Source organism: Phalangium opilio, unplaced genomic scaffold, assembly GCF_054372755.1.
Source record: "Phalangium opilio isolate 3A_F unplaced genomic scaffold, DU_Popi_V2 ptg000048l_1, whole genome shotgun sequence".
Lineage (NCBI taxonomy): Eukaryota > Metazoa > Arthropoda > Arachnida > Opiliones > Phalangiidae > Phalangium > Phalangium opilio.
In genome coordinates, this window is record NW_028324170.1 from 1 (window position 1) to 14,991 (window position 14,991).

The 14,991-nt window shown below is 38.9% G+C and overlaps 2 protein-coding genes across 2 annotated transcripts; both read left to right on the forward strand.

Annotated features, from left to right (window-relative positions):
- Positions 1–3,876: 3,876 nt before the first annotated feature.
- LOC149673406 (uncharacterized) lies at positions 3,877–5,109 on the forward strand. The gene has a single exon (XM_089839975.1). It carries the CDS (start codon positions 3,877–3,879, stop codon positions 5,107–5,109), a length of 1,233 nt encoding a protein of 410 aa, XP_089696101.1.
- Positions 5,110–5,191: 82 nt separating this feature from the next.
- On the forward strand, positions 5,192–10,376 carry LOC149673407 (uncharacterized). The gene is made up of 3 exons (XM_089839976.1): positions 5,192–6,982; positions 7,079–7,141; positions 10,239–10,376. The coding sequence occupies exons 1-3, from the start codon at positions 5,192–5,194 to the stop codon at positions 10,374–10,376; spliced, it is 1,992 nt and encodes a 663-aa protein (XP_089696102.1).
- The last annotated feature ends 4,615 nt before the right edge of the window (positions 10,377–14,991 follow it).

Genomic DNA, 14,991 nt, shown 5'->3' on the forward strand with positions numbered 1-14,991 from the left:
CAAATAATCCTAAATGCTTCTTCCTTAATTCAAAACACAAGTGGATTTTCCCACGAGACTTAGCGTTGAAACCTTAATTGCACTTTTTTCCTGCTTTTGTTGTTAGCTGATTATTTTATAGAGTACCGTATAATTAAAAATGCCTTGGAAAATATTTAAGTAATTAAAATAAATGGTAATTAATAGAGCGATTACACTCTTGAAAAGAGCTAGGATGAGGTTGTGGTTAATAAATATTTCCAAGATTTCTGGAACGGTTTTCTTTAGAGTTTATTATATGTGGCATTAAATTGGCTATTTTACTAATTAAATTCTATTTAATTTAATTACAATTAAAAGATAATCGTGATCCGGTAATTGATAGGTCCGAGTGGATGCCTAACTCGAACGATACATATTTTGTCAATTGTTTAGATTTACTTAAAACTTGTAAAACTATATTTTTAAATATAAATAAAGCTTGATTAATTAGCTTACAATATTATAAGTTACCAAACTTTTCACGGATGAAATAATCCCAATATTGAGAGTAAACAGGATGGCCAAAGTTAAATTTAATCAAATTCCGAAAATCAAAATTTTAAATTAATATTTTTACGGAATATACGATCATCAATATGGCCTTTAGGTTAGGAAGCGTTTATACACATATACGCTAATTACGAATTGTTAATTAAGCGCGTGATATAAACAAGGTACCTCCCACTCAAACCCCAGTTGTTGTTGTTGTTGTTGTTCTGACCAATATATTAATATACCATACATAATTTTCAATTAACTCACGATGAAGCAAAACTTGAACTTTAACTCGTAATTTTTGAAATCATCAGAGATTCAATACAGAATGGCTTAGCTATAAGAGTGTAAAGGCATTTTCAGACGTTAAAATTTTTTGACTCATCTAAATGAGTCAACTAGTGTTGAGTGAACAGAAGTTGGATTACCAAATTAAAATTTAATACTGACCAATTTTAGCTGACTCAACTATTTGAGCCATCTAGTTGAGTCAAAGGTTGTGCCGATTGAAAATACCTTAAATAAAAGTGAAGAGTGACTAACTGAGAGATTAGTGAATGCTTTTGTCCAAACTAAGAAACTTAGGAAGCTAAAACTTTGCGTGAACCTTAACTAATAGATACTAACTAAAAATTAGATTTGTTTCAGTAGGTGATGTAGAGGGGAATAAGGAATTTTGGAATTTTGTTATTTTGGTACATTTTTAAAGGTACATGTACGCGTGTTGACTGACTCTCCCTCTAGAAGTATTGTGTCCCCTGTCCTTTGTTAACTAGCCGATCGAAAGGTAGTGGAATTTTTAGATATTCTGTATACGGGCTAGAGGAGGGAAGGGATTGCACCATTAAAAGTAAACGCTTTTGGGGGTAACTAGAAAAAGGGGTAATCTTAAAAACATGAGAGGGAGAGTCAGTTCTATCGTGGATATCTTGGAGAGAAAACGTGTACGGTCTACGGGAAATAATTTTTGGGAATAAAGTTTATAATTTTGTTTGTTTACGACGGAGTTGTTTTTTTGCGTACGGCTCTAAGACAATTAATCTGCTACAATTTATGGTGCCGAAACCCGGGAGGTTTAGATAAGTGTACGGATTAGTTAATGAAGAAAGACAAATAAACATCATGAACGAGGGCCAAGAATTGAAAGCTAGGCTGTCGCTTAGAAGAGATAGAACCAGAAATCAGGTCGAAGTCACAATTATCAATATCGATAATGGGCTTCGTGCAACTCAAATGGACGTTGCTGAGTTGGAAGCAAATTTGAACATTCTTCTTAAGTTGGAAGAATCATTAGAGAATTTAAATGACTCTTTAGAAGAATACATACCGATGGCAAACCTGGCTGAAGAGGAAGGAAAAAATCTTGATATAGCCGCTAGGATCATCTCAGCTAAATCAAGGGCGATGCGCGCGATACGAATGGCTGATACGGTAGCAGCGCAGGCAAGCTCTGCGGGAAGCAGTCCGGTCCGTCACGTGGCGAGTCAAGGGATAGTGAAACTGCCAAAACTAACAATGGGAACTTTCAACGGGGACGTTGAAAATTGGAAAGGTTTTTGGAGTACTTTTGAATCCGCGGTACATAATAACGCGTCGCTTACGAATACGGACAAGTTTAATTACTTAAAAGGATGCCTTGAAGGAATCGCGCTAAAAGCTATTAAAGGATTATCTTTGAATGATGAAACCTACGACTATGCGGTAAACAAGTTAAAAGAGCGGTTCGGCCGAGTCGATCATATTGTCGGGAAACATATGAACAATTTAATGGACTTGAGTCCAGTTACTAAAACTTCGGATGTAGCTGGATTACGAAAATTTTATGATGATGTAGAAGTACAAATTAGAAGTTTGGAAGCTTTAGGCCAAACACCTGAATCATATGAATCACTTCTATGGCGTATAATGATGAGAAATTTACCTGCGGACTTAAGAGTGGAATTCAGCCGTGAAATAGACAGTGACACGCCAAGCGCGAATAATATTTTAACATTCTTAAGGAAAGAAGTAGAATGTCGGGAACGAGCTTTCGCGCTGGGACCAACCTCGAGCCATGAAACGCGCGGTCAGTTTCGTTCGCGTTACGAACAGTTAGAATACGAACGTTCACGTACTTATCGACAGCGCAATGAAAAATCTAAAGGGTTGCCGTCAGCCGCCTCTTTAGCAGTTTGTGCAGAAAGGAAAATGGACTGTTGCTATTGTGGCAATTCCAATCACCCTCCAGAAGAATGTCCGAAGGTATCTTCTGTCAAGGATCGACGCGCTCTTCTCCGAAAAAAGGGAAGGTGTTTTATATGTACTACGAAAAAACATATAGCTAAATATTGCTCGAATAAAAAGGAGTGTTCGCGCTGTAATCGCTTACATCACGTATCTGTTTGCGACGAAGAGGAAGCCGATAACTCTGAAAATATGGAGGCTACTAACCCTACTACTCCGAAAGAGGTCGTTCAGTGCTCTACAGTGTTGAAACAAGAAGGAGAGCCGAAAAATATAGTGTTACAAACGGCTAGCAGCCTAGCGCTATCATTTCTCAACAAGGAGATACAACGGAAGGACCAGATTATCAGGTTAGATGTTTTTTCGATGGAGGCAGTACGAGAACGTACATTAGAGAAGATATTGTTCATAAATTGGGAAATTGGGATTGGAATTTACTGGTCAAGAAACGCTTACTGAATATAAGTTTCAAGACACTGAGGGAACAGTTAATACAATGAACAAAGTCAAATTCCTCTTAAGGAATGTGCATGATGCTAAGCAAGAGATAGAAATAGAAGCGCTGGTGGTTTCAGATATTTGCAACGCCACGATTAACGTACCCAAAGAAGAAACGTTGCTAGAATTGAAAAATAAAGGAATAAAGCTAGCGGACACGGGAAAGAAGTTACCAAATGGTCACGAAGCTAAAATTGGAGTTTTAATTGGTAGCGACTGGTTTTGGGCACTAGCCACAACAAGAGTAGAGCGCCTATCTGGAAGACTGGCTGCTGTGGAGACCATTCTTGGATGGACTCTTCATGGTCTGGCTTCTACGTCAATTTCTGACATTGTTGTTGCACACTCATCAGTAACTATGACAGCAATTAGCTTGGAAGAGAAAATCTCTAACCAAATCAAAGCGTTTTGGGAACTAGACGCTATAGGGATCAAAGACAAGGGAAGCGACCCTATGAAATCGTTCGAAAATTTGAACAAACGATTTCTTATCAGAACGGGCGTTATGAAGTATGCCTTCCATGGAAAGAGAATCAAGGCTCTCTGATGGACAATAAAACTGTAGCGCACCGCCGAACCCAAAACTTATTTAAGAAGTTTAGAGAAGATCCCGTATTGCATCATGATTACAAGGCAATTATGAATGAACAACTCGAAGCTGGTATTATTGAACGTGCAACAGAAGAGCCAAGAATTGGCAATCCAGTATACTACCTACCACATCGCGCCGTTATCAGAAATGCAAGCGAAAAAACACGTGTTCGCGTTGTATTCGACGCGTCTTCCAAGGCTAAGGGAGCCACATCCCTAAATGACTGTCTTCACGTCGGCAAGAACTATAACCCAGAGCTTTTGGATCTTATAGTCAAATTCCGCAAACATCGAGTAGCATTTACGGCGGACATAGAAAAAGCCTTTCTTCAGATCTTGTTAAAACCGGAAGACAGAGACGCGCAGCGATTTTTGTGGAGAAATGGAGCACCAAGTGATACGACGGAACCATTTGAAGAATATCGTATTACTCGGGTAGCGTTTGGGGTTTCCTCAAGCCCTTTTCTTTTGTCTGCTACCATAAGGTACCATCTGGATCAACACCAATTAGAAAGACCAGAAATATGCGATGCTATCCGTGAAGGTCTTTATGTTGATGACCTCATATCTGGCGGCGATGACACCAAAGAGGCTTTTGAACTGTCGAAGAGAAGTGATGAAATTATGAGTAAGGCCGGGATGAAGTTACGGAAGTGGAAAACCAACTCAAGCGAACTGAAAAAACTATGGGGGCAAACATTCGAGGGCCAGGAAGAGTTCGTCTTGACCAATCCAAGAAATCCGGAAACCACGATCTTGGGTTTAAAATGGATACCCGATCTTGACCATCTAACCTTTGACGTATCCTCCTTGCTTGAGTTTCTAACCGAGAAACGTAATACAAAACGATTTGTACTACAAGCAATAGCAAGGGTTTTTGACCCACTTGGGCTATTATCTCCTTTTACCGTGAGGGGAAAGTTCCTCTTTCAGGAACTCTGGCAAAGGGGAGTTGAGTGGGATCAACCATTGGATGACGATTTGAGGAAACTCTTTGAGAATTGGTGTGACGAACTGCCATACCTTCGTAACTTGAAAATCCCAAGGTATTTCTACCAAGAAAGAATTGAAGGTTCGTCAATAGTAGAGACGGAACTTGCTTGCTTTTGCGATGCGAGCGAGAAAGGGTATGCCGCAGTGGTATATCTCAGATACCGAACCTTCGATGGACACATTGGAACGACCTTGGTAGCCGCAAAAAGCAGAATTGCACCACTTAGAAAGACCAATTCTACTGACAAGAAAAGGAAAAAAACCAACGATTACTCTTCCAAAGCTTGAATTAACTGCAGCACTTCTAGGAGCAAGGCTAACGAATCACCTACAAAGGAATGACTTTGCTAAGGAGAAGCCAAAGTTGTCTATGTGGACCGACAGCAATGTTGCATTGGGTTGGATAAGACAGTCTCCAAGCAAATACCTACCGTACGTTAGCAACCGAGTAAGTGAGATCCAAAGTCTCACAAATCCAGATACTTGGAGACACTGTAGGGGAGTAAATAATCCTGCAGACCTCCCAACAAGAGGAAAAAGGGCAGATGAACTGCTAGAATCAAGGCTATGGTGGGAGGGACCATCGTTTCTGAAAAGCAACGAAGATTGGAAAACAGAAACTCAAAGGACTTTCGGTTATCCAAAAGAATGCGAAGAAGAACTGCGACCAGCGTTCAGAGAAACGTACCAAGGAGCCTGTGTTTCTGGAGAAGAAATCGAACCCCTTCTTAATCTGGAAAGGGTCAGTACTTTTACGAAAGCACTGCGGACGATAGCCTGGATGCACCGCTTTGTAGGGAACGTCAGAGCACGAGCTACTGGCAAGGCCGATAAGGTACAAATGGGAACATTGGATGCGGAAGAATTGAATCAAGCTGAAAAGTATCTTATCAAAACTGCACAATTGGAAGACTTTGGAACTGACATCGGAAAAATAAAAAATAATCTAGAACTGGCAAAGGACTCTAAATTACATAAATTAGATCCCTTTTTGGATAAAGATGGATTACTCTGTGTTGGTGGGAGACTAGAACATTCCGAATTTACATACAGAGAGAAACATCCTTGGATTTTAGCGCCTTCAAGCAGATTGTCAGTTTTGATAATCGACTACTGCCACCAAACGACAATGCATGGAGGTCAAGGCATGACACTGACACACCTGAGGGAAAAGTTCTGGATTCCTAGAGCACGTCAAGTGGTTAAAACTAGAATAAATGGTTGCCTCATTTGCCGGAAATTAGCCATGAAACCTGGAAAACAAACCGAAGCAATACTTCCTGCCGATAGAATACAACGTTCAAGACCTTTTGAAGTGACAGGAGTGGATTTTGCAGGCCCGCTATACACAAAAACTGGAAAGACAACGACTGAAAAATCCTATATCGCGCTTTTTACTTGCGCCGTCACACGAGCGACTCACCTTGAACTGGTATCTAATCTCACAACAGAACGATTTCTTCAAGCATTCAGACAATTCGCGGCCCGAAGAGGAATGCCAAGAACCATTTACAGCGATAATGCTCTAACGTTTAAAAAAGCTTCGGCAGATTTGCAAGAACTTTGGAAAAGGATCCGTCACCCAGAAGTATTGAATTTTGTAGCTGAAGCCAGAATAACTTGGAAATTTATTATTGAAAGGGGAGCCTGGTGGGGAGGCTGGTATGAGAGAATGGTCGGATTAACGAAAACAGCACTAAAAAAGGTTTTAGGAAAGGCTAAACTAGATAAGGACGAAATGAGAACCTTATTAGCGGAGGTCGAAGCATTCCTAAATTCAAGACCGCTTACTTTTACCTATAACGAAAAGGATGAACCTTGTCCTTTAACACCGGCTCATTTTATCATTGGAGAGCGGTTGACTTCGCTGCCATCAAGAAAATTTCCAACGGGTGACGTCATCCCATCGTCACAAAAAGAATTAACTAAGCGCTTGAAATATCAGCAAATTCTCATAGAACGCACTTGGCAAAGATGGCATAAGGAATATTTGTTAGAGCTTCGAAACACAAATGAAAGAAAAACAACGAAAAGGGGCACGATGTACAAAGTCGACGATTTTGTCATGATCCAAGAGGACAAAACACCACGAATGTTTTGGAAAACTGGTTTAATTAAAGAACTGTTCATCGGACGCGACGGAATAGTTAGATCATGCAGTGTGAGATTATCGAATGGGACTATATTGAAGCGTCCCATCCAATTAATATACAAGCTTGAATTAAATGCTAATGATTAAACTGATTAATGAACTTAGTTAAGTTCATGGTGGGAGTGTGATGTAGAGGGGAATAAGGAATTTTGGAATTTTGTTATTTTGGTACATTTTTAAAGGTACATGTACGCGTGTTGACTGACTCTCCCTCTAGAAGTATTGTGTCCCCTGTCCTTTGTTAACTAGCCGATCGAAAGGTAGTGGAATTTTTAGATATTCTGTATACGGGCTAGAGGAGGGAAGGGATTGCACCATTAAAAGTAAACGCTTTTGGGGGTAACTAGAAAAAGGGGTAATCTTAAAAACATGAGAGGGAGAGTCAGTTCTATCGTGGATATCTTGGAGAGAAAACGTGTACGGTCTACGGGAAATAATTTTTGGGAATAAAGTTTATAATTTTGTTTGTTTACGACGGAGTTGTTTTTTTGCGTACGGCTCTAAGACAATTAATCTGCTACAGTAGGTATCCATCTTAGAAAATGGCCACCAGAAATGAAATTAAAAAAAAACTAGCTTACGATATAACTTTCCGTACTAGATTTCCAGATCAATTGGGACCCAAACATTGGGAAGAAATCTTACCCTATTTAATTTGCCATTAGACCTAATTCCTATCTCCCCAATGGGAAGCAAGCTTATAATTTGGGAAAATGTACCACTACCAAAGTCTAGTATTTTACCCCCAAATAAAGTCGTCTTTAGTTGTCTATCCATAACGGGGAAATGTTGGTCACAGAATAACAAGAGACGTTGATGAAAAGCAAAGAAAAATATCTGGAGCACTCTCTCGCGCGGTCGACTCAGACATTATATTACTCCCGAATTTTTGCTCTTGAACCTCCTAAGCTTAAAAGCTAGTCTACAATCCCCATCCTTTGGAAGAGGCTGGAAAAGTGTTGGGGGAATTTGAGTAACTTGGAAATGAAAATTTAGGCAATTAAATCTTAACAAAGTTAAATGACGATGACCACCGACGCCGCCGTCATAGTCTTTTAGTGGCTTTAATGGAAAATATTCCCCCATAGAAAAGCGGTGTTAATTTAAAGGAAAACTAATATACTCAAAGGTTATACTCTTAACCATGCGTTAAATGTTGTTTCGCCGCGGGAAAAACACAAAAATATGGCAGGAAAGAGGGTTGAGATTCAATCTGGAACAAGTATTCTCTATGGGTTTCTACCATACCCAGGGAGTTAAAAATCAGGAGTATCGATGAGACAAAATAAAAAGGGTGTACTCTAGCTTTCCCGCTTAAAACACAACGTTATATAACGCGTATATAGCTCAACGCATCTGAAAGAGTCAGAAGAACCCTTCAAGAGCTTTTAAAATTTACAAATATCTTTGGTGTAAAAATAAAATATGCATGGCTCATGCCTAAATGTTTAAAATAAAATATGCATGGCTCATGCCTAAATGTTTAAAATAATTTATGCCTAATTGAGTTTCTTAGGGATAACCCTTTAAATTTAAGCAAGAAGAGATATCTAGTTTACTAGAGAGAAGGTATAAGATGCCTAAGTATTCGCGCAAGGCCATAGTCCCAGTCCACCTTCCAAAATACAAGGGGGGACGTAGGTAAAAGGAGGCCGGGCTATTTCGCTACACTCTCCTCAGTCGGAAAATATGACTGTAATTTTCCCGTCATTCGCGTCGCGCTGACGTGAGTTTTCAAGAAAAGATGAGATGCTGGCTGTAATTTAAGAGCGGGGATTAACTACGGACAGGCTACGTTTGGACTGGAGATAAAGCTAGAAATGTGTGCGAATTTTTCCTTCTCCCTAGAAAACTAGATATCGCTTCTTGATTTAAGTAAGAAACTGAAAGACGATGTTAATTTAAAGTAAGGAATCATTCCTAAAACACTTTAACAATCATAACTGGCTTATGGTGGAGCTAATATTAGTTCAAAATATAAAATAAGTTACATTTTCAACTCAAAATTAATTTCCAACTGTATTTCGGTTAAACCACTCTCCCTTTTTTTTCTAACACCCTGCATCTATCTAACCCCTCAATTTTCGGCATATATCGTCGATTTGCGAATTCTAGAATAGATCAAGACAGATTAAAGGAAGAATTTTTCCTTTGCCAAACTTCCTTACGAGTCATTGCACTTTTATTTTCCGGGTCCACGCCTTCGTTGAAAAGTTAATCAAAAGGAAAACATTAACCTGAAAGTACCTGAATAAAAATCTCTTCCTCCCTCACCAAAAAAAGGAAAGAAAAAAAAGAATGTTTGAAAGAACCCCCAAGCGAAAGAATCTAATTTAAAATAAAAAAATAAAAATCTCTTAATTAAAATTCGAGTGATATTAATTAGTGAAAATTCTCTCCGTTAAGCCTCTTTTGACCTGGCTGATATATGTATGCCCTTTTTGAAAAAAAGGGACCCGGGATCTCGACTTCTTTGGTATGCATGCACGTGATCCGCGAATTTTACACTCTATTGAGCCCGTAGCTTCCGTATCTTTATTTAGGATTAAATACTAAGCTTCGCTGGACGGATTTAATTAGTTAATAATTAAGGCATTTTATACGCCAAACTGATGTTTAAGGAATAAGGAAAATACGACGTCTTGTTTATCAAAGTTTTTTCCAAGTATTTGTTATCATCTTACGGGGCGAAATTTTTAACCATAACAACTTAAAGGATTTTTTCCTTAACAGTCTAAAGTCATTTCCCTGAAAAATTTTAATTTCCTTATTTATTTGTTTGTATGAGAGTCAGAATCGTGTGGTTAAATAAATATTAGTTCATGATAGGATAGTTACCAAAACAAGAAATTCCCTGACTTTTCCTGATAATTTGGAAAACATTTATTACATCCAGGGATAGATTTAATTTTAGAAGCAGGAATGGAGAACGGTTAGTATTTACTTCAGTCCGACTCATAGACCAGTATAGAGCCCCTCCCTCCAACACGTTACGAAAAGTTTAAATGATCTTATAGGCTCACTTAAACTAAGTTTTGATGACGTTGCTGACGGGGACGGCGAAAAATACGTAATACCTTTTTACCTCTATCGCTATGACCCGCCTCTTCTTTCATACCCCCTCCCCCCGTTCCGTCGTAGGGGGTCCGGGACTTAGACGCTCGTCCACATTACTCTGTTCTCCATTCCTACTTCTAAAATTAAATCTATCTCTGTTACATACCAAAGTTTATCTAAATTTTTATTAAAACCTTATTATTTCCAGTTCTGCATGATACCATTGGAAAGAGGACAGTTAGAGGCTATCGCAGCATCAATTATTTTGCTTAAGTTATTTCTGATGATGTTCCTTTACCAGGGAGGAGGAAAGCTTGAACGCAGAAACCCAATCAAGTTACGTTAGACGGATCTATAGCCGCAAATATACTGTATAGTGATTCTTGGAAATAAAGTTTGCATTGAGTTGAATGACTCGATATAAAAGAGACATCCGTGTCGAGCAAAAGAAAAAGGGAGAAAAGCCCCGCCGAGTTTTCACGTGGGTTTTTTTTTGCGCCGTCTTGTATCTGAATAGAGAATTCGCCTTCAGCATTTTAGCGCCAGCCTGCCACCGCTTTTATCCGAAACGCAATCCGAGAAAAAGTTTGCTAGCGTTCCCGTTATACTATCGGGATTTGCGCCAGCGAGAGCGCGCCAATCCTATAGTTGAGACTGTATCTCCCTCGGGGTCAACCCGAACTAACCCCTCACGCCTTTCTTCAGTTAATACCAACAAGTGACAATGTTCATTTTACACGAAGAACCTAAGGTATTTCCCAAATATCCGCTTTGTTTCCGTTTTCTTTCACTTTTACAGGCGTTATCTAATTCCAAATTGAGTAAAAAAATGTCTACTTTCACGTAGTACAATTATTTTTTATCTATTTTATCAATATCAAAAGATATTCGATGTTTTATCTATTTTATCAATATCAAAAGATATTCGATGTTTTATCTATTTTAAATATAAAAATTTAATCATATTTATATCTTATACGTACTTGAGTGTATTGCGGTCGAACATTTTTACAGGGGCCATAGCGTTAACATGGGCTTGTTTCAGCCTTAAAGCTGGCTTCCCTTAAAAAAATTAATATTTCATTTTTTGATACGTACATGGGTGTATTGCGTGTGAACATTTATACAGGGGCCATAGCGTTAACACGGGCTTGTTTCAGCCTTGAAGTTGGCTTCCCATAGAAAGTTAATTTTTCGTCATAACATTATCGAGAATCGGGGATTATAGCCACTTCATCGGCAAAATGAAGCGACAACACTTAACTGGCCATAGATTTTAGCCATCGGGCGGACATAGCCTTTCTTGTAGGAGTATATTCACCGGCAGGGGTCTGTCTAAATCTAAATCCCTTGGAATTTCTCTCCTATCTATTCAAAGAGGTCGAGCGCAAAAGCGAGATCCGAGCTGTAAGCTGAGCGGAATATATACTTTTCTCCTCTTTCTTTTCATTCAAAGACGAAGGAACCAAGACGTTCGTCGCTGGCCTCGCTCGCGCAGCCAAAACCCCACCCGCCATCTTCCTTGTCCGCCTCTCGAGCTCACAAAAGCGGCAGGCGTTGAATGTCTAATATTACACGGATGGACAAAGTTGGTTCAGTCCAAGGAGTTATAGGGAACCAACATCCGCATCAACCAACTTGGGAAATTGGAAAAAGAGTAAGGGGAGAGAGAGAAAGAGATAGAGGGAGAGAGAGAAAAAAACCGAAGGGCAGTTGACGGAAATTAAAGATCGAGAATGGATTCTGACAGCCTATTGTGGCCACGAAATAAATAAATAAATAAAAAATATATACATATATATATATATATATACGGTTCTAGATGGAGAGATAGGGAATGGGATTGGAAGAACCGAATGCTTTAAGACGTATGCACGGTATGGTATACGGTAGCAGCGTCAAATACTAGAAACCGTCACTCTTAACTGGACTTGTTCGCATTTTTTTTTTTTAATATTCTTTCCTCAAATATTATTTATTCAGAAGGAGCTGGAATGAATTTAGGGCTTCCCGTCAAGGATGGGTGGGGTTTTATTTTAACCAAAGGTAAATAGAAATAACATGAATTGAAGTGAGGTACCGGGTTAGATGAAAGCCTTAATTTGTAGTGCCTTCTAGTACGACGCGAGGTTTTGCTTTCTCAATCAACGCTCTACATTATTTTATATTACGTTATATTGTTTTTAAATTCTCTAAAAGACAAAAATACAACTTGTGGTTCATTATTCCTATAGTGGTAATGTATTGGAAATTGCATTTTGGCGAATTGAAAGTTATTATCATTTAAACCTGATTGATAGATTTAAAATTTTCGGTTTTCTCGAGTCATACCACTGGTACAGCAAATATTTTCTGTGGCTCTAACGCAAAATTAATCAGACGTTGTCTAATACCCCTCTCATTACATTCTGTTATTTATAAATTTCTAAATTGCTTTCATACTATAATTAATATCTTCGATATACCACCCGATTTTTTTCTCAGTAAAAAAAGTGTCAAATACGAACTGGACATTAAAACTAGGCACATTTTCACACGTGGTATCTATCGAAAGATACGGTATATAGTTTTCTTCCCAAAGATAGGATAAAGAAACTGGAAAAGGCGGTAAAAAGGTATACGTGGGGGGGGACTGCTATCGTCCTCTTATCAGGTGTTTGGATGCTCTCTCTCTCCCGCCCTCTCTGTCCTGTCGTCTTTCTGTTTAAACGCTGTCAGCACCCGACCAACCGGGTAAAAAGGTGAAAGCGTATACCTTCTTCCTCCAGAAGACGTAGCTCGTCGAGAACTAGAGGTGTGAGAGTAGAAGCTCGCCTCACCTCTTCTTTAACAACCTAAACGAGAGCTTTCTTTGACAATCAGTAATCGCGAAACGTCCTTCCAGTTTCTCTATATCTTTGGACTTTTATTTTGCCCCCATAATAAGATCACGTGATCGAGCTAAATTTTCACGAAGTCGTTACCAGGAACCATTAAAAGGGTACAAACAAACTGCGTTCGAGAAACCAGTTGAAATCATAGGCGTATAAACAAAGTTTCTCCATACAGGGTTCGGACGAAATTTTTATTTTGAAAATCCCTAACTTTTCCAGCCAGCTTATCCTTGACCAAATTTTGTAAAATATCCCTGACCATTTTAAGTACGTGTTTACCAGAGTCCACTTCATAATTACACCTGCAGCCCATATTTATTGCTCGAAGCAATCATGTTTTGGATATACCAAACGAAATCCCTGACCTATCCCTGACTTATTAGAAAAAGAGCATTTAATCCTTTTTTCCCAAATCCCTGATTTATCCAGGTTCTGTACAAACTCTGCCATAGAAACAACATTGTACCGGCTACGGATTTCAAGGTCTCATTGAGGAAAAATAATAAGGCTTCATTTCTAAACCCAACTATATATTTTTTTTAATTAAAGTCGCAAAATTTCGCAGTCAGAAAAAAATTTAAAAAAAACAATCACTTCGTTAAAATTTAAAATGAACTCTTAACTCGTCTAGATTCTATCCGGCGCGCGTCCCTATTCGTTATCAGTTGGAGATGGGGCAAATCTGGCGTCTCTTATTTTTTCCTAACTCTATCTCTCTCTCTCTTTTTTACTCAGCTTTTAAACGAAGAAGAGCCACTTTCCGGAAAAACAGGAGCTTGAAGAGGAAAGATTTGAGAGAAAAGAGAATGCTATTCTCTTATTTCTTCAATCCCGTTTTCTCTCCTGTCTCCCCATCCTGTTTCCTCTCTCTCTCTCTCTCTCTCCGAAGCAGTTTCAACTCCACTCTTCGTCTTTTTCTTTATAAAAAGGGAAAAAGTTCTGTCGAACTCTAAACGAAATTTCATCAGAGGGATATAAAACTAGGCCTAACTCCGGCAACTCCAAAAGTCGCCTAATGCAGAAAGGGAAAGATTGCTAAGCCTAATGCATTGAGAGCCAAAAAGAACTCGCGTGTATGGTTATATAAAAAATCAATGTTGAACTTTGAACTTATGGTAAGGAGACACTTTAGTCGTCGGTTGAATATATATCTTTAAAGATTTAGAGCTTTATAGTCCCATTAAATTCCATTTACTGTTCTAAAGGGGAGGGGGCTCTGTGAAAAATTTACCACGTCGTTCCTCGAACTTTTATTTCCCGTTACATTCCATTTATCAAGCTCTCGAACCGAGATCAGCTTGACGGATTATGATTTCTCCCTAATTTCGTAGAGACACTTTGACGGGAAGTAACGAATAATTTTTAAAGTGTTTCCGGAAAAAAATAATCTCTTAGATTTTACTAATCCATGCAGAGCAATTTAAAATTGACGCTCCTGGTCGGAGCAAATTGCGAGCGATCTCGATCTCGGAGCGAGTAAATGGAATACGCCATAAGAAAACAGCTCGGTGAAAAAAAACCAGCTTGGAACATAATCTTTAATTAGTAAAATGGAAGGAAAACTCTATGGTGTAACAACACCCTCTGCTGAAAGGGAGTAAACCGAAATGTCAATCAAACCCATAGACAAGTACACGTGAGAAGGCATTAACTAACCATCGGTAGTCAATGAGTTGTGATAGTTATAATGACGGTGGCAAGAGTGCACCCCCCCGTAAGAAGTAAAAAAAGAACACATAGTGTTAAGAGGTCACATGCCATCGTCGCCGTAAATGCCGCGCCCAAAATGAACTCGACGTTATTTCTAAGAGTGAAGTGTACTAGAAGTATAGCCCTTGAAAGATGTCCCCGCCAATCAATGAGTATACCTATAGAGCTGTATAAAGACGGGTATATATGCTATATATAACTTATACGCAGCCTAAGGTATTTATTTTTAAATTACAGGAATTGTCTGAACTGAAACTACTCCCCAGATACATTTTCCCAATAGATAAATCGATTCCTAGGCATTCCGATTGCTGTCCGCTGTGTGGCACAGATCGTACCAAATAAAAATAATCATAATGGGGAAACTTATGTTATAAC